Source organism: Pituophis catenifer, unplaced genomic scaffold, assembly GCF_029215685.1.
Source record: "Pituophis catenifer annectens isolate HBS135680 unplaced genomic scaffold, rPitCat1.0.hap2 SCAF_10, whole genome shotgun sequence".
In the NCBI taxonomy this organism is placed as follows: domain Eukaryota; kingdom Metazoa; phylum Chordata; class Lepidosauria; order Squamata; family Colubridae; genus Pituophis; species Pituophis catenifer.
Window position 1 is genome coordinate 27,402,056 of NW_027256890.1, and position 27,419 is coordinate 27,429,474.

A 27,419-nucleotide genomic window follows, 5' to 3' on the forward strand; every position below is an offset into this window, starting at 1 on the left:
TTCCTGATCTTCAGTCCTTTTATTTCCTCATTAATTCTAATTTTCCGTAAAAGAACTTCTAAGGCCAAAATAAACAATAATGGGGATAGGGGGCAACCTTGCCTTACTCCCTTACTAATTTGGAATGTTTTAGTCCTATGCTCAGTGGCAGACTTAGCCAATCAAAGAACAAAGTTGATCAGCCTTAATCTTGGTTAGGTTCTTTTGAGATCTAGCACGTTGAGGGACACCATCACAGTGGGTCATTCCATAGTGACCCCTAGCTTTGCTCCCCATAATGTCGCTAATGTTATCAAGGGGGTTATCCAGGGGACCCTCCATATCCCATCCCTATTATCTTGGGGAGTAAGAGGCCCCTTGGGTCATGACACCAGCTGTCCCCCATGAGAACATAATGTGGTGATGTCACAGCCCCTGGGGCAGAGATATAAAGGCAGAAGGGATGAGAGGGGAGCTGTGGAGAGTTGAGGAGAGTAGAGGATAGTTGAGTTCAGTTGAGTTGTGTTGAGCAGAGTAGAACAGAGCAGAGCGGAGGGGAGTGTTCTACTTTGTCAAATACCTCGCTGAAGCCTTTCAACTGTTATTTCTAGTCTGTCTTTCACAGTTACGTTGTTGGTAGGTTGGGCTATAGTTTCTTTTTGCATGAAGACCGATGCAAAGAACGAGTTAAGCAACTCTGCTTTCTCTCTGCTGCCTGTAATTTCCTTGCCGTCTTCTCTCTTTAGGGGACTTTTAGTTTGGTTGCTGTGCCAAACCAGACAGTTGTAGAGGTACAAAGGAGAGACTCCCAAATTCCTCTGTAGATCAGCAGCTCCTTGGGCAGTCTGAGCTTGTTGACCCAGGAAGAACATGTGATAAATAGAGATAGATAGATAGACAACTAGATAGATAGATAGATAGATAGATAGATAGATAGATAGATAGATAGATAGATAGATGATAGAGAGATAGATAGATGATAGATAGATAGATAGATAGATAGATAGATAGATAGATAGATAGATGATAGATGATAGATGATAGATGATAGATGATAGATGATAGATGATAGATGATAGATGATAGATAGATAGATAGATAGATAGATAGATAGATGATAGATAGATAGATAGATAGATAGATAGATAGATAGATAGATAGATAGATAGGAGCACCAAGGACCCCTCCTTTCAATCTGGAGTTACAAAACTTCTCCTTTATTGACAGGATCTCCATCCAGTTCAAGAACTCCCTCTTCACGAGAGGATGGACCACATGCTAAAAAAGTTGCCCTTCTTGAAGAAGGAGGACAGCAAGCTGTCCCATCCACAAATTACGAATAATGACCCACGGCAGTGGAAGAGTCAGGAAGCCGACTTCTCTTCCCACCCATCCACTTCTTCGGCCACTCAAAGAACCACGCAGGTCTTGCCCCTTCTTGTAAAGGGTTTGCCAGCTCCAGTGGACATGAGGAACACGGTGCAGCCTCCAGCACTGGTGCTGCCCAATTTACTGCGCAGGACAACTGCCAGGACCCCTCCGAGGGCTCCTCAGGGGGAGATCAAGGCTGGCCTGAAGGAGCCCCCTCCCTTGCCAAGGAGGCCCGAGAGGGAAAGGGCTCCGGGGAGAAAACGCTCTCCAGTCGCCCTCCTGCCTTCGTATCCAGGTATAGACGCTACAGGGCTGGGCTACCTATGGAACCAGCCTTGTCCTATCACATCAGCCCACCCCACACAATCCATCCATCCATCCATCCATCAATCAATCCATCAGGACAGAGCCAGAAGGGACCTTAGAGGTCTTCCTTCTCCAGAGACCAATTGCATTAAGCAATAAGTTTCTCTTCCTACCTTCTAGTGCTTTGGAAAATAAGTTGAACCCCCTCCTCTGTGTGCCAGCCCCTCAAATACTGGAAGACTGCTCTCATGTCACTAGTACACCCTTCCTTCCTTTTCCTAGACTACCCAAATCCAAATCCTGCAATCGTCCTTCATCAGGTAGGGACGTTATGGTGCAGACTCCATCAGTCAAAGAGTTTCGACTGTGGGGTCTAGGAAGAGGGTCTTCTCTACCGCTGCCACTGTATTAGGGAACATCTTACCCTCAGAGGTGAGGAAAGACCCCTCCCTCTTAGCCTTTTTCAAAGGCTAGATTTAAATTATAAGATTACAACATCATGAAATTTCAAAGCAATAAAAAATTCCAATTCCATATATAAGATGGTTGTCTAAGGACAGGAAGATCAGGGCCTCGAGACTTTTGACATATTTGACCCCTCCCTCAGGCTCAGCCTGGTGATCCACTACGCACTCCTTGTCTCTCTCTGCTTTGAGAAGGCTTGTCCTGTCGAATTGCCCATCAATCTCTGTCTGTCTCTTCTTCTCAGAACTCTCGGACGAGTGCTTCAGAAACTTATGGGAGAGCAGGAAGCCATTGAAAGGCAGACCCGTCAAAGAAATCTTGGATCTGATGGACGAGAGAGAAATATTAGAGACCATCTTGGACCATCTTCGTCCTTTCCAGGTAAGCAGCTGGGTTTGTGTCGCGGTGGGCCCTGAGGTCCATCGTGGAGAGGGTCCAGAAGCCAGGGCTGCCTCGGTGGAGATCATTTATCCCAAAAGTAGACAAATGTAGTTATGGAGAATTTGCTGAACTATGGGGTCCTTGCTGGAAGGATCATGGAACGACCATGGAATGATTGCCTCAACCATTTTGGACTCCACCTCAACATCAAGACTGGGTACTTAGGGACTGTCACCACCCCTGGAATGCTTCAAATCAATGGAGAAAACCTAAAGAAGGTGGACATTTTTTGGTATCTGGGATCCCACCTCCAATGTCAATGGTGACATCAATGGTGAGGTGAGAGCAAAGGAGAATGCAGCCTGGATACGTTGGCGAGAACTCACCAGTGTGTTACTGGACAGACGAATGGCCACCCATCTTAAATCTAAGACCTACAAGACAACCATCCGCCCTGTTGCACTGTCTGGCACTGAATGCTGGGCAGCAACAACAGGGACCGGAAGCTCTCTGCATGCCACGGAAATGCGAAATGGTCCTGAGTGTGAGAAACAGTCCATTTTTTTCAGTTGTAAACTACTCGTTATAACTTCGAACAGTCAGTAAATAAATGTTCTGACCCAAACACGACAAACCCTCTGAAGTGAACTCAAAGATTCCTTTATGAGGAGAGCCAGCAGCCCCGACAAAAAGTTTCTCTCTCACCGCAGGCTAACAAGTCCATCCGGCAGGGAGAAGAATCGTTGTCTGCCACATCTATTCATCTCCGCCCCCTGCCTTTTATCCCCAGAGCTAGGGAGGGGCTTCGCTAGCCGTGGTCGCTCGTCTGTCCCAAGGACCGGCCCATAGATTTCCACTGCTCTCCTCTCCTCTGCCTTCTGTGTATCCGCGCGTCAGGCACTGGACCCAGCTGCTCCTCCTCTTCCTCATCCACCTCCAGACCTGCGGTCTGTTGACTCACCATCTGAGGGCTGACGGATGGCCCAGGCTCCTCCTCTGTCTCTCTCTCTGCCAGCCCCATTCCCTCTTCCCCCTCGGAGCTCTCAGGTTGCCTTGATGCTGGCCCTGACTCCCACACCACCACCTCCTCCTCCTCCTCCTCCTCCTCCTCCTCCTCCTCCTCCTCCTCCTCCTCCTCCTCCTCCTCCTCCTCCTCCTCCTCCTCCTCCTCCTCTGATTCGGCTGCTGGAGGGCCACAACAATAAATGGTGATAAATCAAGTTCTCACAATTTGTGGCAGAGATTTTCCAACCGTTCATCTCAAAAGCTGCCTCAGCTCCAGCTGATACAATCCGGATGGTCCTTGTTACGTGCTTCGTGTCTGTCCCAGCTAGAAAAGTCAAATTACTTATAATATGCATCCGGACGCAGAAGGGAAACCAATCCTCCCCTTGGAAACACACAGAAAGCTGTTCCTTCCTCTGCTCCTTCACTTTCTCACAACTTCTTTTTTGTTGTTCTTGTTGTTGTTGGCAAAGCAGATTCCTTCAGACCACAAACTGCCCAGGAGGAAAACAAGCGCATTGCCGCCCATCGACCAGAAGCAAAGCACGTCCCAGGTCTTGTCTAAAGACAAGGTAAATATGTGGAGGTTTTACACTTTTAGGGCCGCAGTTATCTTAGATGCAACATCAGAAGAGGACAGCTTGCCATGGCCAACTCACCGTGGCTGCCCACGAGCCACAGCAGACTCACCGCGGGTTAATTCAACCATTCCGTTCTCTCCAATAATGTTAAAAATCATTTTAACATTTGTCATTTATGTTTCATTTGTCCCTCCTTTGAGGCCTCCTTTCTTTGACGCTTCAGTTCCACCATTTCCTCAATATTAGACAGACAATGATTAATAGAACTACAGACTTGGAAGGGGGCCTTGGAGGTCTTCTAGTCCAACCCCCTACTGAAGGAGGAAACCCTTTCCCATTTCAGGCAAACGGTTGTACAATCTCTTCTTAAAAGCTTCCAGTGATGCAACACCCACAACTTCTGGAGGCAAACTGTTCCACTGGTTAATTGTTCTCACTGTTTGGAAGTTTCTCCTTGGTTCTAGATTGGTTCTCTCCTTGATAAGTTTCCATCCATTGTTTCTTGTCTTGCCTTCGGGTGCTTTGGAGAATAGGCTGACCCCCTCCTCTTTTTGGCAACCCTGGAGGTATTGGAACCCTGCTATTAGTGTAACTCTTGTTCCCTGGTGAGTTGGCCACGGCAAGTAGGCCATGGCTAGTTGGCCATGGTTAGTTGGCCAAGCCAAGAGGGCCATGGCAAGTTGTCCCAATCCACCACGGAGAGCTAATGCATGTAAAAAGATGAAGCTGCCAGATCTCCACAGAAACCATAAAGGATCTCAGGACGGCCAAACAGAGAATCAGCAAAGGGCACCTATGGGGATGGGGGAAGGGGGGTTAAAGTAGCTTTTCAAGAAGAAGAAGAAAGTCAAAATGGCAATTATTGACTTATTAGATTCGTATGCTGCCCATCTCCCCGATCAGGTCACCCAGGACCAGTTTCCGTGTGCTTGACCACACGGAGTCCTTTTTTGATCATAATTTCTCCTATATTTCCTTTTCCTGGCCGTTTGGTGGAGCTCCCTAGGACTCACGGACTCTTTTTCCCACCTTCAGATTAGCCTCTACAAATATTATGGCGTTAAACTGCGAAACTCAACACAGAAGGACCTGGTGACGGAACAGCTCCAAAGCCTTCTAAGTTTTTCACTCCAGGAAGAAACAGACCGAGAAGTGAGTGGCAGTGGGATGCCTGCGGGGGCTGAGACCTCCATCTTTGTGGGGTCCTTGGGGCTCTCTGAGCTTGGATGTTTTCTTGCAGACGTTTAGTGACCCAACTAGGTCACCTCATCAGTGCCAGAAGAGAACAGGTTTTGCAGAATAGAGGTGAAGGGAGGAGGAGGAGGAGGAGGAGAATTGTGGGGTCCTTGGTGCTCTCTTAACTTGGTTGTTTTCCTGTAGATGTTTTATTACCCAGCTAGGTAACATCATCAGTGCTAGAAGAGAATGGGGGTTACAGAGAGGAGGAGGAGGAGGAGGACTGTGGGGTCCTTGGTGCTCTCTGTGCTTGGTTGTTTTGTTGCAGACATTTCATTAGCCAGCTAGGTAATTTCATCAGTGCTAGAAGGGCCTGGGGTTTGCAGAGAGGAGGAGGAGCAGGAGGTGGAGAAGGGGAGGAGAAAGCGGAAGGTAAAGACAAAGGGTTAGGTGCAAATAAGAGCCTTGGTGGTGCAGCGGACTAAAGTGCTGTTAAGTAGCACTTAGCTGCCAGCTGCCGGCAATTACTGTGAGTTCAAATCTCACCAGGCTCAAGGTTGACTCAACCTTCCATCCTTCCGAGGTAGGTAAAATGGGGACCCGGATTGTGGGGGCAATAAGCTGACTTTGTACAAAAAAGAACACCGCTTGGGGGGGGCGAAAGCCCTACTAAGCAGGTCTATACAAAAGTATGAAGGCTATTGCTTAACGCATTGTAAGCCACCCTGAGTCTCCGGAGAAGGGCGGCATATAAATCGAACCAATAAATCAATAAATGTCCTAATTCACAAACATCGCTTTGCCTAGGGAATCTCGGAATCCATTCGAATGGCATCCTTTTGCCACCTGCCTGAGATTCTGGTGGCCCTGGAGGAAGCTGGCCAGTTCAGGCAGACAAGAGGACCGTTTGCAGTAGAAGCCCCCATTGAGGTAAGACTAGGGATGGGGTTGCAAGGTCTGAAACTCAGTACAGAAGGAGGCTGGGGGATTCTGGGAAGGAAAGTCCAATGTGCTTAGAAGGACTTAGGCTCCAGGCTGTCAGGTCTCCTCAGATTGGTCATAGATCTCGTAGACCAGAGACCAGCGCTGAGGATGTAGGTGGTGCTGAAATTCTCCATCTCCATCTCCTGGAGAACTATTTTATAAGGCTAGAGAAGATTAGGAGCTGCCCCAACAAACACCTCGAGTAGACCCAAAGGTGCTTTTTCCAAAGGCTTGGGCTTGGTTTTTTCCTGAAGACATTTCGCTTCTCATCCAAAAAGCTTCTTCTCTTTTAACCAAAGTCAGACCTGAAGAAGCTTCTGGGATGAGAAGCGAAACCTCTTCAAGGAAAAACAAAGTCCAGTTGCCTTTGGAAAAAGCCCCTTTGGGGCAACCGTGACCTGGATGACTAAGAAGCTCCATCAGTTTCCATCCATTGCTTCTGGTCTTGTCTTCTGGTGCTTTGGGAAAGAGTTTGACCCCCTCGTCTTTGGACTGACAGGACTCACAGACTCTCTCTGAGAGATGGATTCGGACCACATTAATACTTTGCTATGGCCAGGCAGTCCTGGGAGCGCAAGTAGAGGACATGATGCCTTTCCTGGACAACATTGTCTCAGAAATACTCTATCAGTATTCCAGCATGAAAAAGGTAGGCAGGTTTCCACCCTCTACTTCTCTTAATGCTGAGTTTAATCACAAGAACAATTATAATCCGGAGTCCTTAGCTTGTTTGATTTCTTAAAGACATTTCATGACCCAACTAGCATGTTGTGGGAGAGGAGGAGGAGGAGGAGGAGGAGGAGGAGGAGGAGGAGGAGGAGGAGGAGGAGGAGGAGGAGGAGGAGGAGGAGGGGAGGAGAATCTATGGTCTTGTTGCATTTATTATCCTCAAGGCAGCGCTCATGCATTACACTCTTTCTTCCTTTCCACACAACAACTCTGTGACGTGTTTGGATTGAGACTGGCCCCAACTCACCTAGCTGGCTCTCGTGCCTAGGGCGGGACTTGAACTCACAGTCTCCTGGTGATTGGCCCAAAGACAGTTGGCCTTTTTCCCTAAGGAGGACTAGAACTCACCATCTCCTGGTGATTGGCCCAAAGTCTCTCAGCTGCCTTTCATCCTAAAGTGGGACTAGAACCCAGAGTGTCCAGGGATGCTTTGATTGGGGGCCCCCAGAGTTCAACCAAAGACAATCGGCTACGTAAAGGTTTCAATAAATAAATACATCCTCTTCCTTCTGGTTTCTTTTCATTCCCACTGGGGTTTTCCAGGACGAAGGGCTGAAGAAAGCCTTCATGAGGTCCATCATCATGATCACCAAAGCTGTTGCCAACAGCAGGAGGCAAGACCTCGATTTGCCCCAGAAACAGGAACTGGTCACAAACATCGTTGTAAGTGGGGAGAGGGAGGGAGGCAGGTGCTCCTGGGCGTCTTTCTTTTTGGAAGTGAATTTGAACCGAATTGAATGCCAATCAATGGAGCCTGAAAGGTTTTGTTGCTAAGTGGGACATTTGTTAAGGGAATTCTGCCCATTGTACGACCTGTCTTGCCACCGTTGTAAGCCGAATCATTTTCGTTCCGTTAATCGCACGGCTGTTAAGGGAATCTGGCTTCCCAATTTTATATAGGTCATCAAGAGGCCACAGTTACCCACCCCTGACTTAAATCATGGTCACGGGACGCTGCAAACTGCCATCAATGCAAGCTGGTGGCCAAGTGACCGAAATGGGGTCACAGGATCGCTGAGGAAGGGGCGCCTCTCGGAACTTGGCATCTGGGTCATAAGTAGTCCTGAAGAGATCCCTCAAAACTTTAAATGGTGGCTAAGTGACCAGTTGTAAGCTGGGGACTTCCTGTGTCAACCAGAAAAAGCGTAGGGCTGGGAAGAGGGCCAGCTGGATGGTGGCCATATCTCAGGTTCTTTCTTAGATGGGTTTCCTTCTCTTTTCAGGAAGTCATTGAAGATGAGCCCGCGAAACCCTTGTCCATCGAAAATCTCCATCAAGCGATCATCACCATCACCTGCATGAGGTATGTACCTGCCGAGAGAGAGAGAGAGAGACAGAGAGAGAGACAGAGGAAGGAGGGAGGGAGAGAGAGAGAAATCCTGCATCCTGTTTTGGTCACCACAATATAAAAAAGATGTTGAGACTCTAGAAAGAGTGCAGGGAAGAGCAACCAGGATGATGAGGGGACTTCTGATATTTGAGGGGCTCTCACAGAGAGGAGGGGGTCACCTTCCTCTCCAAAGTAGCTGAGAGCATGATGAGAAGCGATGTATGGAAGCTTATCAAAGAGAGATCCAGGAGAAATTTCCTGACACCGAGAACAATCCATCAGTGGAACAGTTTGCCTCCAGAAGTTGGGGGTGCTCCATCACTCGAGGTTTTCAAGAAAAGAGTGGACAACCATATGACTGGGATGGTTTAAGGACCATCAAGCAAGGGTTGGAGTAGAAGACCTCCGAGGTCCCTTTTAGCCTAATGAGTCTATGATCTTCTCACCCTCCTCCTCTTTTCTCGTCTTTCATCAGCCGTATGAAGCCCCCCTTGAACTCCGAGATGAGGTCTAAAGTGGTGAGAAAAAGCATCCAGAAGGTGTTTTCCTTGCCGGCTTACCTGGTGACAAAACTGAACGTGAACAGCCCAGGACAACCAGCTCAAACTCAGGTGAGCAGTCCAGATGGAGCCAAGCCATCTGAGATCCACCTGGAAATAAGCATGATTCAAAATCTCCTCCAAAACTCTGGATCCATCCATCGAGCCCAATGTCCTTTTGTTCCTCGTGTTCAGCCGAGAAAGCATTTCCTCCAACTCTGGAAGAAAAACCAGCCCTGCAAGACGGGCCGCTCCGTTGATTGCAGAAGGGTGGACTTCAACTCCCAGAAGTCCGTGGCTGGCTCAGGATTGTTGGGAGTTGCAGTCCACCAGTCGTCCTAAAAGGGCCATAAGTTCCCCAGCCCTGGATTTCTTCCTCTTTCTTCCTTTACACCACTTCTTCCTTTAGATATTCTTTTTCTCCTTCTAGGATTTTTATGACCAGATGGTGACCACCTGCAACACCATGCTCACCGCCTTGCTGTCCGAGGCTCCCAATTTGGATTCCCTGCAGGATGTCTTGACGGTAAAGAGTGATTCTTTCTCGGGGTTGGTCAGCCAGATGTTTAGGCTGGATTTGGCGATTCTGTCCAGCTGTCGAGTCCCTCCCAAGGACCCGGGATAGGCAAATGTGGCTGTTGGATGGACAATTCGTCCCATGGGACAATTCAACCATTCAATTTAACTCATTTCAATAGTTAAAAAATGATGGTCATTTTTGTCATTTACATTTGTTTTGTCCCTCCTCTGGCATCTTTTCACTAATGATTCTATTCCACTATTTCTCTGATATTCGTGTCTCTCTTGTCCCACGGCAAGGAGGAAGGGAGGAAGGGAGGGAGGAGATTATAATAAGAGTGAGGGAGGGTCTCAGGGAAGTCCACAGGTGCCCCTGACACGAGAGACGTTGAGCTGGCCACTCCCACCTCGGCCACGCCCCCCTCGAGGTCAAACACAACCTTGATTCGGCTCTCCATGAAATCGAGTTTGACACCCCTGTCATAGAGTCTCGCAGCTGTTCCAAGTAAAGCTGCCTTCTGCAATTGACCGATGCAGATTATGTCGATGCCGATGGGATTCATTTTAGCAACAGAAATTTTGGACTCATTGTGGTCATAAGTCGAGGACTACCTGTATTTGTGATGGTTGCAGCATCCTGGGGGGGGGTGTCACCTGAACACCATTGGCGAACTGCCCAACTGGCTTCCGACAAGCCAAAGTCTACGGGGAAAGCGAGATTCGGCTAATGACTGCATTATTCACTGAAGGACCACAGGGATTCGTTCAACCCTGGCAAAAAAAGGTCATAAAGCCAGTCACAACTCGCCTAACATCCACCTTGGTAAGCACCCCAAATTCTGGTCGTAAGTCAAGGACTACTTATACAGGAAGTCCTCGACATACAGCCATTCATTTAGGGACCGAGCTGGGATGCTGCAACCGTCATAAAGATGAGTCATTGGCCAAGTGTTCAAATTTTGATCACGTGACCATAGGGATGCTGCAATGGTCATAAGTGTGAAGAATGGTCGTAAGTCCCTTTTTCAGTGCCATTGTAACTTTGAATAGTGACTAAATACTAATAGCACTTAGACTTACATACCGCTTCACCGTGGTTTACAGCCCTCTCTAAATCTTCTCCTATCTGGGTCCTCATTTTACCGACCTGGTAAGGACGGAAAGCTGAGTCAACCTGGAGCCGATCAGGATGGAACTGCTGAACTTCTGGCAGTTGGCAGAATTAGCCTGCAATACTGCGTTCTAACCACTGTGCCACCACGGCTCTAAATGAACTGTTGTAAGACTAGTTGTATTCCAGAAATCTTCAATTGCTACTCTAGTTTTCAGTCTAAAATAGACCTCAATTGACCAATGTCTCAAATTTGTTGAGTTCCTTAGATTTTCTCCCCAGTCCTGGCAACTTCTGTGGCTCTTCCAACTGTGAATCACAAATTCTTCCTTTCCTCCTCCTCCTTTGTTTTTCCGGGCAGCACATTAATCCCTGGATTGAATCTCCCAAGGGACACGAGAGAGAGAGGGCCATCAAGAGCATCAGACACCTCCTGAAGTTCGTTTCTGAAAACGTCAATTTCGACGTAAGTCACCGTTTGGGATGCGAAGTGAGATGTTTTCAAAGAAAGGAAGAAAAAGAAGAAAGTCCTGCTGCCTTTTGGAAAAAGCATCTTTGGGATGTGACCAGGAGGATACAAGGAGTCCCGCTTGATGAAGGGGTTGGAGGAGAAAACCTCCACAGTCCCTTCCAGCAATTGAGGTTCTGGGATTCTAAGGTTCTATGATTCTGTGATTCAAAGATTCAGAGATTCAAAGATTGTATGATTTAGAAATTCAAAGATTCTATGATTCTATGATTCTAAGATTCTATTATTCAAAGATTCTAGGATTCCCTGATTTGATGAATCTATGACTATGATTCTAGTCTTCTAAGATTCAAATATTGGATAATTCTAAAATTCTAAGATTTTATGTTTCTAAGATTCTGTGATTCTAGAATTCTAAAAGGTAGGATTCTAGGATTCTATGGTGCTATGCTTCCTATGCTCTGATTTCAGCTGGCTGAAACCTTCATGAGCCCCCCTTCTCATCTTTCCCCTCCTTTTTGCTTCCTTTCATTAGACCACAGGTGACTTTTCTTTGCTGGGACAGCTGGTGGCTTTGCTGGGCCTGCACGTTGGCGACACCAGCAAAGAAGTTGGCCAGACGTCCGCAGAGGCCGCCTACCACCTCCACCACCTCATCATGAGCAAAATGGGTGAGAAAGTTGGACTCCAAGGGCTGCCAGGAGCCCAGGGATGCGCACTGCCCAGGAGAGCACTGGGTGGCACAGCTTGTGGTGTGACCAAGACCCCGGTCGTTTGCCTGGGCAGAGATGCCTGGAATTGGCCGTTGGTATTGGCACCTCTCAGGGCCAGGGGTCATTTGAAGACTGAGTTTCTCACGTTAAGTGGATCCGTTAGGCCAGTGGTCGGCAAACTCATTAGTCAACAGAGCCAAATATCAACAGTACAACGATTGAAATTTCTTTGGAGAGCCAAATTGGTTAAACTTAAACTAGATAGGTAGGTACATTGTTATTAACTTAATTAGGGTACTCCTAAACTGGCCTTTGCTAAGAACGTCCTCAATCTGATGGAGGTACGTTCGCTGAGGTCGACCCCTTCCATCTCTCCCATCCACACTCGTCCTGTATACTTCTTTCGTCTATCTCCTTTCGTTCATCCTCTTTATATGTCCAAACCATCTCCTCGACACTACATCTTCTTTCACTCCACAACGTTCCCTAAAATTAACTTAATAAACTTTACTTAAAGTTTTAAGTCTTAGTTAAACTATAGGTACGTTGAATCAAACTTGATCTCATACTTAATAACGATATTATTTATTGATAAAATTAAATTTCTTACAATTGACCTTACAATATCCATAAAATTAAATCATGACAATGACTGACAAACACTAATGTGAACAATGGCCTTGCATCTCCTTGGAAAGTTTGAGTAAGTCAGGTTTGTTTTTAATTTTAGTCACGATTCCAGGTTCTCATCAATAAGACAACTTCTCAATTTACTCTTGATAAGGTTCATGCTTGAAAATGATTGTTCGCATAACTATGTAGACCCGAATAAGGAAAAAACAGCAAACGCTATTTTTTTCAGTTGATGATATGAGTCAGGAATACTATTCCAGGTGTTAAAAATCATCATATCTTCCTTCTCCGGGTCTTTCAAAGCAGACCACTTGTGCTGTGAACTAAGTTCACATTTATTTTTCTCCAATATTTCTGTATCGGCACAAAGACCTTCAAATTTCGAGCTCCACAATTCTTTGTTTTTGAAATCCAGCAATTGCATTTCAAAGTTGCCAATGTCAATATTAAAGGGAGAAAAATTTAATTCTGTTACAGTAGCATTAAGAGGCTTTTTAACAAAGGCTAACGTCGCTTTGCTGTTTCTGAATTCCTGAAACCTGTTGAGAAAAGCTTCCCTCATATTTAAAAGTGTTGTTTTGAAATAGCAAATGTCAATATCAGAATTATTTTCTTGGCGATGTTTCAACAGGCTTGGAAAGTGAATCAAAGTTTCTCTTTCAAAATCTTGAGCAAAAAGAGATCATTGGTTTTCGAATGAAATAACTTCTTCTAACATCGAAAAAATGGTGTTTCCTTTCCCCTGTAGTTTACGATTAAGCTGATTTAGATGAGATGTAATGTCTACCATGAAATAAAATTTTTGGATCCACTGATCGTTCGTTAGTTCTGGATAGCGAATCCCCTTCTCATGGAGAAATGCTTTAATTTCTGTTAATAAGGAAGCGAAACGTTTCAAAACGTTTCCTCTTGATAACCAACGTACCTTGTTATGCAGCAGAAGATCGGCGTACTCGCTCTCCATTTCAACTAAAAATCCTTTAAATTGGCGATGATTAAGAGGTTTAGTTATAATGGAGTTGATAATCTTAATCACCAATTCCATAACTTTGCAAATTTCTTCTGGAAATGTCTGAGCACAAAGCGCTTCTTGATGAATGATGCAATGGTAAGTAAGTACCTCGTGATTAATTTTTTCTTTCAAAATAGCAACAAACCCGTTTCTTACGCCGGTCATACTTTTCGCCCCGTCTGTTGAAATTAAGACAATTTTATTGAGTGGAATATGATGTTTTTCAATGTACTCAATTACAGCATTGCCATGTCCTCTCCACGTGTTTGACCTTTGAGTGGCAGTAATCCTAAAATTTCTTCTTTAGGACCTGTAGATGAAATAAATCATACAAAAAGTGAAACTTGCGCTGTATCATTTATGTCACAAGACTCGTCAACTGCTATTGATAAAGCTGAAACCAATTTAAGATCTTCGACTTGCTGGTTGGTTATATTCGAAGACATTTTGACTGTTCTGTCTTTCACTGTTTTAGCAGACAATGGTAACTCTTTAATTTTTTTTAGAATATCGGCTTTGTTCTTAAAATCCCGAAATAGCTCTTCGGATGCATTTATAAAACAACTTTTTATGTATTCGCCGTCTGTATATGGTTTTCCTCTCTTAGCAATCTTTTGACTAACCACAAAACTTGCAATATTAACATTGTTGGAAGATTGAATCCAGTAATTAAATACAGAACTTGATTTTTCTTGACTCTTCTGAAGTTCCTCAACTGCTTTCTTCCTTGCATCACCGACAGGATATTTACTACTAAATGACACGTGTTTAGTTTTAAAGTGTCTCTCCAAATTTGATTTCTTGTTATGCACCAATTTTTCCTGACAAATAAGACAGGTCGGAAGGCCATTTAAGTTTTGAACAAACGCGAAAGTCTCGGTCCGTTCAACTTTAAATTCATGGTTTTCGTCTTCCGTTTTTCTTTGCTTCTTCTTTGTAGCCATGTCAAACAGGGCACCTAAAAAAATGTTTCATTTTATAATAATAAAGCCACCAACACAAAATAATTACAATTCTTAAATTGATGACAAAAATACCTGTAGGATTTGCAGCTGGTTGGAAAAATACAGGTAACTTTATGCTCCGAGTAGTTACTTTTGTCACCTGCGCGTGATTTGCGGATGCGACTAGCACTAACCACTGCACAAGGAGATTGCTGACTGACTGGCTCACGCAACTCGTGCATGAATTGCGTGCGCCTCTCCCACGCTGCGTATCCCATGGCCCACCTGCGCCGCGTCTCCCGTCTCCCGTCTCTCGCCCGCAAGACACCCCCACTTCTTCTAACGCCACTTCTTCAGAATAGACTCGCCCAGGCCGAAAACCGACTTCTGCGCATGGGCCACGAAGTTTCAATCGCACTGTGCGTGCGCGCCCGCAGGTGGTATTTTGTGGAAGAGCCACACTCAAGGGGCCAAAGAGCCGCATGTGGCTCGCGAGCTGCAGTTTGCCGACCACAGAGTTAGGCTAGGCATCTGCCATCAGCCAGCCTGGGCTTGTGAGTCTTGGCACATGGATTGGGTCTTAGCGTGTTTTGCAAAGCCACCTTTTAGTCATTGGATGGCTGCATGTATTGCAGGAAGCCAGAAAACGGGTTAACCAAGTTACGGGTTGAGTGGGCATTGTTAAGGAAAGAGCTAAAGAGGGTTTATAATTGCAATACATTATTTGTTAATTTTATAGTTTCAACCCCATTTTACGTGTCTTCTAATTTTTAATTGGGAGCCGTCCACAATCGGTTGAAAGACAGGCACTTATATCAATGGTTTACCTAAAGAAAAGGATCGGTTAAATTTGGCTAGTTAAAAGCTTAACCCAGTGGCAACTTTAAGCCATGTGGATTTCAATGCCCAGAATTCCCCAGGCAGCACACAATCAATTCACAACCTAATGCTTCATTTGCACATCAGACCAAGGTAGTCTGGGTTAAATCCGGTTAGATTCATTCATTCCTTTGTTCATTCGTTTGTTGGTTCATTCCTTCATTCCTTCATTTATGTAATTTGTCTCTTATGTAGCCCTATATTTCCCCTCCATTTACAGTCCCATCTATTGTGTTAACCTAGAAAAGGGGTTACAGGTAGTCCTTGACTTACAACAATTCATTTAGTGACCATTCAAAGTTTAACCGGCACTGAAAAAAAGTGACTTGTGATTGTCTTTCACACTTACGACCGTTGCAGCATCCCCATGCTCACGGGATCAAAATCTGGACACTTGGCCACTGACTCCGATTTATGACAGTCGCAGTGTCCCAGGGTCATGTGATCCCTTTTGTGACCTTCTGCCAAACAAAGTCAATGGGGAAGATGGATTCACTTAACAACCGGGTTGCTAACTTAACTGCTGCGGCAATTCACTTAACCATGTTGGCAAGAAAAAAAATCGCAACATGAGGCAAAACTCGCTTCATAACTGTCTTGCTTAGGACTCAATGGTGGCCGTAAGTCGAGGACTGCCTGTAATTGGACCACTAAAGAGGTCATTGTACCTGTTTCGTTCCTGATCAGTGAGATAAGAGAAAGGGGGGGCAGAGAAAGAGGGAGCGAGGGGGGAGGAGGAGGACTGGTGTCTCTGAGCTTTGTTGTTTTCTTGTGAAGGTTTCATGACCCAACTAGGTAACGAGAAAACCACCGAGCCCAGAGAGCACCAGGGACCCCTCAGGTCAGCCCTGAGCTACAGAGCTTCTCTTCTGTTGGAACGACTAAACCGGCCGTCAGACGAAGGATCTTCAGAAGTTCCGAATGCCAAAATCTGACCTTCTCTTGTTTCCCTCCCTCCAAAGCCAAAGAAATGGATGAGAAACCTAGAAACAAGAAGGGGAAGGTCGTCAGTTGGCTGAGGGAAGACTTCTCCTTTTCGGGCCCAACAATATTTTATAATAACGTCTCCAAAATGGCTACGGTACGTTTTCCTTCAGCATTTTGCCTGGCTTCTTATTGACCTTCCTTTCTCTCCTCCTCTTGACCTGGAGATACTCAAAAAAGTCAATATCACAGTGGGGACGGCAGGCTCCAAAAGCCGGAGGGTGGATATCCATCCCCCACAATGTCTAGGAGCAGGCGAGCTCGGCTGCCATGTTGGCTTCTTTCACCCACATCCTAATATCACGTGGTGGATGTCATGGAATACGGCCTGCCTCTCTACATGGGGTGCTGTCCCCGGATACGGGTCAAAGTCTCTGGCTTGTCAAAACCCTGATGCATCTCTTCATGGTCTCCTTTTCTTCTTTCCGATAGGCCTTTGGCGAGCATCTGAGCCCATCACAAATAAACGACCTGATCTTAAAAGCCTTGGCAGCTCTGACACACCTGGACAAAAACATTTCACACACTGCGGGACTCCTGCTCAATTCGTTCTTGGAGGAATGTGGGATGGATATGGAGGAGGTAAGAAAATGGCAGGGTTTGGAGCAAAAGGGATAGAGGAGATTTTGTAGAAAAGAAAGATGAGAATGGGTGAGACCTTGTTGACTTGGTGACAACACTTCGGCTGGATTTAAGAAGGCTAGGGTTGGATGGAGACCACCAGGTAATCTTAGGGCTGTTGAGAAAGTCGGTCATCCCTTGGATTTCTCTTTTGCCATAGCTGCCCATGATCCTCAAGGAGATCTACCGACGTCTCCCGAAGATCTTGGACCCTGCCACCAAACAACAAATGCTAAAGGCAGTGTGTCACCTGGCGTCCAAACGGGTGAACAAAGTCGTGGATATTCTCCTCGAGTGCTCGGTGGCGTGCGATGGGTAAGAAGAACCTCAAGGAGATGTGCCTCCTGTTTTCTTGTACTCTACAGAGATTCTCAACCATTTGCGATAGGGGTGAATATCTGTAGCTTGGGGTGGGCAGGTCATGTGCTGATTGGGGGGGAGGTTGCATTGGGTTGGTTGAGGGCCAGTGCAGTCGCTGGTTGGCTGTGCAGTCGATCTGAATTCTGAGAGCTTCCTAGGCTGGTTGTCTCCACCATCCAGGTCATGATTGTCCCAAAGGTGCTTTTCCAAAAGGCAGCTGGACCTCCTTGGTTTTTTAACTTTCTTGGTCGCCACACTGTAGAAACAATGCAGAGACTCTGAAAGAGTGCAGAGAAGAGCAACGAAGATGATTAGTGAACCGGAGCCTAAAACATATGAAGAAGAGTTGCAGGAATTGGGTCTCTCTAGTTCAATGAAAGGAAGGATTGAGGGGGGACAGGATAGCAGTGTTCTGATATCTGAGGGGCTGCCACAAAGAGGAGGGGGTCAACCTATTTTCCAAACCACCTGAGGGCAGGCAAGAAGCAAAGGATGGAGACGAATCAAAGAGAGAAGCAACCTACAATGTGCAGAACTTTCCTAGCAGCGCAAACAATTAACCAGTGGAACAACTTGCCTCCAGAAGTTGTGGGTGCACCATCACTGGAGGTTTTCAAGAAGAGATTGGACAGCCATTTGTCTGAAATGGGATAAGATTTCCTGCCTGAGAAGCGGTTTGGAGTACAAGACCTCCAAGGCAGGGGTGAAATCCTCTGGTTTGGTCTGGTTCGCCCGAACCGATAGGAATAATTGCTACTGTTTGCCCGAACCGGTAGTAAAAAAAAACGCTTTAAAAAGTACGACAATCAGCTGTGCCGGGCAATGTCGGAACCTTTTTGTAATTTCTAATTTCAGCATTTTTTTACTACCAGTCAGCTGTGAGAAAATCAGCTGTGCCTGATTGTCTGTGAGGTTCCTGTTTGTTGCAGGGGCCATTTTGTGTAAAGTCCAGCTGCTTCTGCATTGTATGTGAGTCAGTTGTGTAGCTTTTGTGTTACTTTTGTGTAAAGTGTGATAGTTTGCTTTTGAGCTCTCTGTGATTCAGTGAGGTTCTGCATTGTGTGTGAATCAGTTGTGCAGCCACGCCCACCCGGACACATAACCACCAAGCCATGGCCGCCTGGTCATATGACCACCAAGAAACGGCCACAGAACCGGTTGGGAACATTTTTGAATTTCACCACTGCTCCAAGGTCCCTTCCAACTCGGTCATTCTGTGAAAAGCACCTTTGGGTTAATTCTGTAGACACACTGCTCCTAGAAACATCCCCTCCCTTGACCAGTTCTGGGTTCTCTGGCACTTCCGGTGGCGCAGAGGCCCTCCTTTGAATGGCTACTAGACAAACGGTTGCAAGTCGAGAACTACCTGTAGCTATATTTTTTTCCATGCCTTAAAGCAGTTGATTTGGCCATCGGTTCTCTAACCCTTTCTTCCGTTGTGGGGGTTAATCTATCTGGAATGGCCGTCTCTTTGAAAATGGGGAAAGAATCTGATTTTTTTCCCCAATCCATTTTTCCACCTGCACAGAAGTGCTAGGGAGCTGTGGAGGGCGCTGGCTGCAGACCCCTATGCTAACCTGAAGATCATGAAGCCCCTCCTCAAAAGGCTTGATGACCAAAGCCCCAGCACCGAAGCTATTGGGAGGAGATGCATCATGCCCATTGCGGTAAGCCCTCAACCGGTGGCTCTCCTTTCCTTAGATCTGCAGGTGGGCCAGGCCTGAGGAAAGGGGGAAGGGGCTGAGCAGAAGAGTCACCCTCGGGGGTCTCCTCATCAGGAGCAGGCACGCCCTGGCTGGAGGGAGGCAGAGGGCAAACTGGTGGGGGCTGAAATCGGAGCAAAATTTGACGTAAGCCCCCCTTCCCCCTAAAATGCCCCATTGAAAGTAGAGGCATCTGTGGGCTTCCTCACCAGAACAGCTTTGATATTCATCCATCCATCCATCCATCCACCCATTCATCCAGCCAGCCAGCCAGCCAGCTCTATCATCTATCCACCCATCCATCCATCGGTTCATCTATTCATTAATCCATTCATTCATGTATCCGTTCATTGATTTATTCGTTTATTCATACATTACTTCATTTATTCATTCCTTTACTCATCCAATCATTCATAATTCAATTGATTCCTTTATTCATTTCTTACGTTATTTCTTACAGAAATAACTAAAAAAGAGTTTAAGAAAATACATGATAGGAACCAACAAAGGCAAACACCCAACGGAGTACTTTGTGTCATATCTTATTTTAAATATTCTTAATCTGTATTTTTATTATGTGTTATATTGTTTTATTACATTGTTGTAAACTTCCCAGTGTCAGATTGCTCAGATGGCCGGTGGAGAAATTTAATTAATTAAGACCAATAGATTTGTAGTCCAGGTTTGAACTGTGGGGTCCTTGGTGCTTACTGAGCTTGGTGGTTTTCTTGCAGATGTTTCCCGACCCAACCAGTCTAACCCTACCTCTAAGCCTAACTCTTCTAGCACTGATGATGTTACCTAGCTGGGTCATGAAACATCTGCAACCAAAAAACACACGCTCAGACAGCACCCAGGGCCCCTCCAAGGACCCCTAAGAGGTGGAGAGTCAAGAGCCCACTTAGGGGGTTACCGATCTCTTTGTCCCCAGTTCTGTCTCACTTGCGCTACTCGTTGTCTCCCTTTTGTCCTGTATCTACACCCCACTGGCCTCTCAAAGTCTGGAGGGGGTGTAGAATGGGAGTTTCAGAAGTCCCACTTCTAGCAACCTTTTGCTCCGTGTCTCAGACATGGACATTCCTGGCTCAGGTTTCATGGACATGAGGATTTTTTTCTTTCTCTGGGCACAATGAGAATGTATCTGCCGAACAAAACTCTGCATTGGCGACAAGAAGGGCATCCAGCCAGGAAAGCCTCAGCTCCATTCAGTTGCCCAGACTCCACCCCGCAAGGGATTAGGGGGTCGTTAAAAGAAGAAATAGATGATGATGAATCTAAGTAACCTGATGAGCCTGAGCTGACTCTCCTCTCCTCCTGTTTCTAGGCCACCAATGCGCTCTCCTTCCTCCTCTCGCTTCCTGAGGCAGCAACCATTGTCCAGCATAAGTTCTCCAGCCTGCTCCTGGCGCTCGTGACGCACATCTATTTTCTGCTGGGAGCAGGCAAGAGCGGGTCAGAACTGACCTACCATCTGGGGTAAGGAATCTCCTGGGCCCAATCTGGATCCTTTCTCCATTTCTGCAAAGCTCAGGAAACAGTCGTTAAGTGAAGTTTGTCCCATTTTGCAACCTTTCTTGCCAGAGTGGTTAAGTCCCATGGTCGTTAAGTGAATCTGGCTTCCCCGTTGACTTTGCTTGTCAGAAGGTCCCAAAAGGGGATCGCGTGACTCTGAGACACTGCGACCGTCATAAATATGGCTCAGTTGCCGAGAGTCTGAATTCTGACCACATGACCATAGGGCTACTGTAACGGTCGGAAGTGCAGGGGGATCAGCTGAATGATTGGCACCAACTCTTCTGCCTTTGTTTCATTTAGCAACGCAGTCAAAGCCGTCAAACACCTCATCTTGCGCACCGGCTATCAGGAGGAGTTCAAGGACTTAGATATGGTTCAATGTTGGGCGATGCTGATGAGTCCTGAAAGTGTGTTTGAAGGCATTTTCCACCTGGTCCGGTAAGAAATTAAAAGTCAAAAGAGCTTGGCTACGAGGGGCAGTGGGTGAGAGAGGGAGGGGAGGCAGAGGGAGAGGAGGAAGAAGAGGAGGCAGAGAGATAGGGGGAAGGGGAGAGAGAGGGAAGGGGAGAGGGAGAGAAAGAGGGAGAGAAAGAGGGAGAGAGACACACAGAAGGCAAAAGTGTGAGAGAGGAAAGATTAGAGGGGAGGAGAGGGAGGGGAGAGGGAGAGGGAGAAAGAGAGAGGGAGGGTGAAAGAGAGAGGGAGGGTGAGAGAGAGAGAGGGAGGGTGAGAGAGAGAGGAAGGGGAGAGGGAGAGAGGGAGGGTGAGAAATTCTCTAAATGGAGTAATTCATTGAGTAATTCATTTATCGATCATTCAGCTCATGATTTCTCTAGCTTGGTGATTTTCTTCTCCCTAACCAGCAGATCTTGTCTGATCTCTCCATCTTTATTCTCTTAGGATCTTGTTCAACTACTCAAAACATGAGCTGAAGGTCATGTTCCGACAGGCCGAGACCTACGTGCGCCACCCCGATTTAAGACACAAAACCATTGGGATGGTTTTCTTTTCGGAGGTGAGGAGACCTTGAGATGCACCCCAACCTTCTGGAGCTCAAGGAAAGTTGCCCAGGGTTCAACAGAACTTTATGGTTAGAAACTAGAAGTTGTGGGTTCTCCATCACTGGAGGTCTTGAAGAAGAAACTAGACAGCCATTTGTCTGACATGGTAGAGGGTCTCCTGCTTCACCAGGGGGTTGGGCTAGAAGACCTCCAAGGTCTCCTGGTATTCTGTTAATCAGTGGAATGGCTTCCCTCCAGAAGTTGTGGGAGGGAGGGAGGGAGGGAGGAAGGAAGGAAGGAAGGAAGGAGATTGAGGGAGGGAGGATGGGAGAAAGGGAGGAAGGAAGACTCAATGACCCTAAATTCCTTTTACTTTTTGCATTATTTTTTGTATTCTTGCAACTATCATTTACACTACCTATCAGACAGTCACAAAAGGGATGACGTAACCTCGAAACACTGCGACCGTCACATATATATATATATATATAATTATATGCCGCCATTCTCCCGAGGGACTCAGGGCGGCTTACAAAAACAATATCCAATACAAATCACAATAAATTAAAATCAACAACCCAATTAAAACAATTTAAAATTATAACAATGTACACCCATAACGGATCAGTTAAGTTGACGAAAGAGCCACATCTTCAACTCAAATATGGACCGGCAAGTACCCAAATTTTGATCACATGACCATGATGATGCTACCATGGTCATAATTCTGAAAAATGGACGTATCTCTTTTGTCAGTGCCGTTGTGACTTTCAGCGGTCACTAACCGAGGACTGTGTTTATTTTCTTTTTCTCTCCCCGTAATGGCTGAAAGTGGCATCTTTAGTAGAGGCTCTCAGGGAAGTTCCCTTCCTTTGCTTGGCTAATGCTCCGTATCTCCACTCTTCTTCCTCAGTTGCTGTACCATCCGGAAATTTGCCAATTCTTTGTCATCCAAGACATCCTCAAGGTGCTGATGGAATGGATGACACAGCCATATCCGCTGATACAGACTTTCAGTGTTAGAGGACTGGGGAACCTCATCCAACACCCGTTTGAGGTAAGAGATGGGGGGCAGGAAGGGAGTGGCTTCCAAGGTAGTAGCAGGTGTGACCTCGCTCTCTCGGAAGTCTACAAGGCTGGGAAGGATAGAAGAAGGAGAAGAAGAAGGCAACCAGCAGAAAGAGGACAGCTAGAGTGGTGTCTCTTCTCCAAAGATGGCTGCAACCCTGGAAGATCTGAAGGTGCAAGTAGAGGCCAGATCCTCTTGGAGGACATCTGAAAGCAGAACAAGAAGCAACGGATGGAAACTAATCAAGGAGAGAAGCAACCTAGAACTTAGGATAAATTTCCTGACACCCAAAACAATTAATTAGTGAAACAACTTGTCTCCAGAAGTTTTGGATGCTCCAACACTGGAGCTTTTCAAGAAGAGTTTGGATAACCATTTGTCTGAAATGATCTAGGGGTTCCGGCTTGAGCCGGGAGTTGGACTAGAAGATCTCCAAGATCCCTTCCATCTTTGTGATTCTGTTAAGGACCAGGGGAGACCTGATAGCAGTCTTCCAATATTTGAAGGGCTGCCCCAAAGAAGAGGGGGTCAACCTATTATCCAAACCCCTGAAAGGAGAACGAGAAGCAGCGGATGGGAACTAATGAAGGAGAGAAACAACCTGGAACTAAGGAGAAATTTCCTGACCCTGAGAACAATTCATCCTTGGAACGACTTCCCTCCAGAAGTTGTGGCTGCTCCATCACTGGAGCTTTTCAAGAAGAGTTTAGATAACCATTTGTCCAGCAGAGTCTAGGGTCTCCTGCTTGAGCAGGGGGTTGGACTAGAAGACCTCCAAGTTCCTTTTCAACCCTCTTCTTCTATGCTCTGTGGGCTTCTCTTGCGTTTGTCATGATCGCTGTGAGACTCAGAGAACTCCAGTGACCGTTTAATTGCTCGTTTCTTTCCCTGCTTCCTCCAGAAGAACATCTTGGAACCACTGTTGATGCCAGTGCTAAACTGCGCTTGTCACGAAGAGAAGACGGTGGCAAAAGAAGCTATAAGGACCCTGCATTTCCTCCTCAGGAACCTCGATATCAAAACCCATGCGGTGAAGGCAGTCAACCTCATTCCGCTCCTTCTGAAACATTTTCATGATGTAAGTCAACCAAATCATAACAAACTGGTTTTCCACCTCTCTCTCCCTCCCTCCCTCCCTCCCTCCCTCCCTCTATTTCTCCCCCTCCTCACTCCCTTCCTCCCTCTCTCTCTCTCTCTTTCTCTCTCTCTCTCTCCCTCCTCCCTCCCTCCTTCCCTCCCTCCCTCCTGCACTCCCTTTCATTCTCCCTCTCCCTCTGTCTCTCTCTTTCTCCCATAAAGATGGGAGAAAGTCCAGAAGGAGCTGCTGAGATTGAACAACTCTGGTCTAGATCAGGATTTCTCAACCTTGGCAACTTTAAGAGGTGAGGACTTCAACTCCCAGAACTCTCCAGCCAGCATACTGGAGTTGGGGTCCCCATCTTTGGGGCAACCATGACCTGGATGATTGACCATCTCCATGGACATTGAACTGGGAATAGGTGTGCTCTGAACTTGTGTGTTCTCCTGCAAACTTCAAGAAACTTCTGCATGGCTATTCTGCTATTGGAGGGACTAACCTGTCTCTCTTCCTTCGTAGGACGACATCGAACTGAGGAATACCTCCATCACCATTTTTGGCATGCTCCTGAAAGGACTGAAGGAGATACGGAACAGTAATATGGCCGAAAACATCCTGAACGGCCTTATTCCTCTAGTCATACAACTGTCAAATGATCGGACGAAAGAGGTGAGTTGAAGGGCTGGCTAACCTGAGCTCCTGCTCTGATCATGCTACCTTCACAGAGACCACTCTGTACCCCCATCTTCACTCAGAGCAACGTGGTTGTACCACGTGGACACTCTGGAGAATGCAAAGAGATTCTGGACAATCCTGAAGTTGTGGGGTCCTTGGTGCTCCCTGAACTTGGTCGTTTCCTTGAAGACCTTTCATGACCCAACTAGGTGACACGATCTCCCTCTTTCCTCCCTCGGCCAGGTCTCCAGGAAGACCCTCGACTCCTGCGTGTCCTTTATGAACTGGGGGGGCTTTCCCAGCAACTTGTTTGACTATGAAATGTACACCAGTCTCCATAGCATGTACTCCAACATCTGCTACGTGGTTGTAAGTAGGAGCCAAGCTGGCCTGTTTTCTTCCAGATTAGAGTATACTAACCGTTTATTTCTTTATTTTGCCCTGCCTTTCTTATTTTTATAAATAGTTCAAGACGGTGGGCATCCCTAATACTTCTTTTCTTCACAACAACCCTGTGAGGTGGGTTGCCCTGAGAGAGAGGGACTGCACCAAAGTCACCCAGCTGGCCATCGTGACTAAGGAGGGACTAGAACTCCCAAAGTCACCCAGCTGGCTTTCATGCCTAAGGCAGGACCAAAACTCACCATTCCCTGCTCATTGGCCCAAAGTCACCCAGTCCGCTTGCTTGCCCAAGGGGGGACTAGAACTCACCGTCTCCTGGTAATTAGCCAAAATCACCCATCCAGCTTTCATGCCAAAGGCGGGACTAGAACTCTCAAAGTCCCCCAGCTCACTATCATGATGAAGGCGGGACTAGAACTCACCGGTTCCTGGTTTCTTGCCTGAGGCGTTAAGCACTAGACTCAACTGACTAGAGGGATTCTTCTTGGGTTTTTGCTCTCTCGGGAACAGCAGAGGTTCCATGCAACCATGAGGACTAGAAACCTTGCTGGTTTGTGGGTTTGAGGCTTGGAAATGGCAGTTTGTGGGAAAAGGAAATTAGGACGTACAGGGGGGCAAAATATAAATGCATTTATAAGTTTAGAAGCCATTTCCTTATCATTTTTCTTTCCCTTTTCTTTTTCTATTTTCTTTTTTCACTATCTGCTATTTTTCTTTATTTTCCTTTATGCTTTTAATTTGATTAAAACTGTCTCTAATAACATAAATATCAATTAGTATAGTAAAGTATAGCATAGTATAATAATGTCACAGTTTAGTACAGTACAGTAAGTTGTTGAGGACACGAGGACTAGAAACCTAACCAAGAAAGCAGCCCCTTGGTAAAAAAAAAAAAAAAAAAATTAAAAAAGGAAGCTCTATACTTCAGCCCTGTGAGGTGGGTTGCCCTGAGAGAGAGGGACTGCACCAAAGTCACCCAGCTGGCCATCATGACTAAGGAGGGACTAGAACTCCCAAAGTCACCCAGCTGGCTTTGACCAAGAAAGCAGCCCCTTGGTTAAAAAAAAAAAAATTAAAAAAAAAAGCTCTATAGTTCATTGGCTTGTTTGTTGCCTTGTTTTCCCCAGATGAATAAATGCAAGCAAAACCTTCCTGCGATGTTGGATCAGATGCTGGGATTCCTGAGGAGCCGGAACTCTTCCCATCGCGAGGCAGCTGCCCTCTTAATTGGTAATCACCAATGCCAACTCTGGAAGGAGGGCAGGAAAACCCAAGACAGGCGGGCGGCCTTATCACCAAAAGAATCTATGCCGAATTAAGCCATGTCGCTTAATCAGACTGGAAGCTGCTCTTATACCGGGTGGCTTCTCCGGAACTGCTACGATCGCGCAACAGTTTCTCAGGCAGTTCCTGCCCTCTTTCTTAAGGGTATCGCTGCCGTTGTTAAGTTAGTCACATGGTTGTTAAGTGAATCTGGCTTCCTCCCGGATTTGGCTCATCCGAAGTGATCTTTGACCCCCAAGACACTGTAAGCGTCATAAATACGAGTCGGTTTGCCAAGCATCCGGATTTTGATCTTGATGTGGCAACGCTTCTAAGTGTGAAAAGCAGTCGTAAGTCACTTTTTTCAGTGCCATTGTAACTTTGAATGGTCACTAAATGAACTGTTAGAAGTTGAGGACTACCTGGCCTGTATCCCTCTCTCTTGTATAGGCAAATCCACAGCCGTGGTTTTTTCTCTGGAAATATTTCCAGCTGGCCTCCCATTCTAGTATTAACTGGATTCAAGGCTGCTTAGATTTTTTTCCAGGATGATGGTTGTTTGCACAGCCCTAGAACATAAAGTAATAGAGTTGGAAGGGACCTTAGAGGTCTTCTAGTCCAACCCCCTGCTAAAGCAGGAGACCCGATTCCATTTCAGACCAGTGGCTGTCCAATCTCTTCGTTAATCTCTTCTTGAAAGCCTCCAGTGAGACCTGGAGACAAAAACATAGGAAGATCGGCTACCCCTAGTCCTTCTTATTATTAGACAGACCCAATCCCTGGAACCATCCCGTAAAGTCCCAAAGCGACTCTTCCAAGTGGAAACCAGTGAATTGCGCGTTTTTTTCCTGAATCAGTCGATTTAGCCGTCTCTGTTAACCCCACCAACGTTTTCTTTTTACGTGCCCAGGCTGCTGCGCGCAATACATGCAACCGGAAGTGGTGACTTCAAAACAAATGAAAGAAGTTTTCCTGGGTGAGTTTCAAAGTTCCCTCGCTTGAAACAAGGAGTTTTTCTCCAGAAGCTCTTTCGCTGATCAGGGCTGGTTCTCAGGGTTGATCCCGGAAATCCTTTGTTTTTTGGATTCGTTTCAGGTCTCCAGGATCTGCAAGGCGATTCCGAAGCCTCAGTGGCTCAGGCTGCAGCTGACTCAATGCAAGAAATCTTTCGGCAGTGTGGCCATCTGATCAAGCCGGGTCTTGTTAGTAGTCAACTCCCCTCCAAAGTCATCAGGAGGATCTCCGAGACCAAGCAATAATAGTTTCATAGTTTCATAGTTTTCATTATTGTCATGGCACCTCATAGAATGAAATTAAGTGCCATCCTCACTGTATATTATACTTTTTAAAAACCCTATAAAAATAAAACAAAAACACACTTCCTTCACATTGTATGCAATTGAATTAAAAAACCCTGGTATTGTATTAATATTGCACTGTACGTAGAATTGTATAGTTACTGCTCTGGGATAGAAGCTGTTTTTCAGCCTATTTGTCCTTGTTTTTATTGTCCTGTACCGTCTGCCAGATGGTAATAGTTCAAAAAGAGGGGGCCCCAGGATGAAATGGATCCTTAAGGATGCTTTGAACTTTCTAAAGCCAGCGGGAGCTATAAAGCTCTT

The 27,419-nt window shown here is 46.2% G+C and overlaps 1 protein-coding gene across 1 annotated transcript; it reads left to right on the forward strand.

Moving 5' to 3' along the window:
- The first annotated feature begins 1,212 nt into the window (after window positions 1-1,212).
- LOC139322226 (maestro heat-like repeat family member 5) lies at window positions 1,213-27,056 on the forward strand. The gene is made up of 26 exons (XM_070951251.1): window positions 1,213-1,645; window positions 2,366-2,502; window positions 3,984-4,079; window positions 5,124-5,240; window positions 6,072-6,194; window positions 6,748-6,897; window positions 7,521-7,640; window positions 8,201-8,280; window positions 8,783-8,918; window positions 9,277-9,372; window positions 10,838-10,942; window positions 11,481-11,616; window positions 16,089-16,207; window positions 16,543-16,692; window positions 16,892-17,046; window positions 18,620-18,758; window positions 20,119-20,270; window positions 20,610-20,747; window positions 21,210-21,324; window positions 22,224-22,367; window positions 23,281-23,457; window positions 23,977-24,126; window positions 24,376-24,501; window positions 25,662-25,764; window positions 26,708-26,773; window positions 26,893-27,056. The coding sequence occupies exons 1-26, from the start codon at window positions 1,246-1,248 to the stop codon at window positions 27,054-27,056; spliced, it is 3,594 nt and encodes a 1,197-aa protein (XP_070807352.1). The 5' UTR covers window positions 1,213-1,245.
- Window positions 27,057-27,419: the final 363 nt, after the last annotated feature.

What these genes read in the sequence shown, in the direction of transcription:
- LOC139322226 (XM_070951251.1), top strand. Translation starts at nt 1,246, where the DNA reads ATGGACCACATGCTAAAAAAGTTGCCCTTCTTGAAGAAGGAGGACAGC. An exon ending in TTCTGAAACATTTTCATGAT is followed by an intron (nt 23,458 to 23,976) that starts GTAAGTCAACCA and finishes CTTCCTTCGTAG; the next exon opens with GACGACATCGAACTGAGGAA. An exon ending in GGCAGCTGCCCTCTTAATTG is followed by an intron (nt 25,765 to 26,707) that starts GTAATCACCAAT and finishes TTACGTGCCCAG; the next exon opens with GCTGCTGCGCGCAATACATG.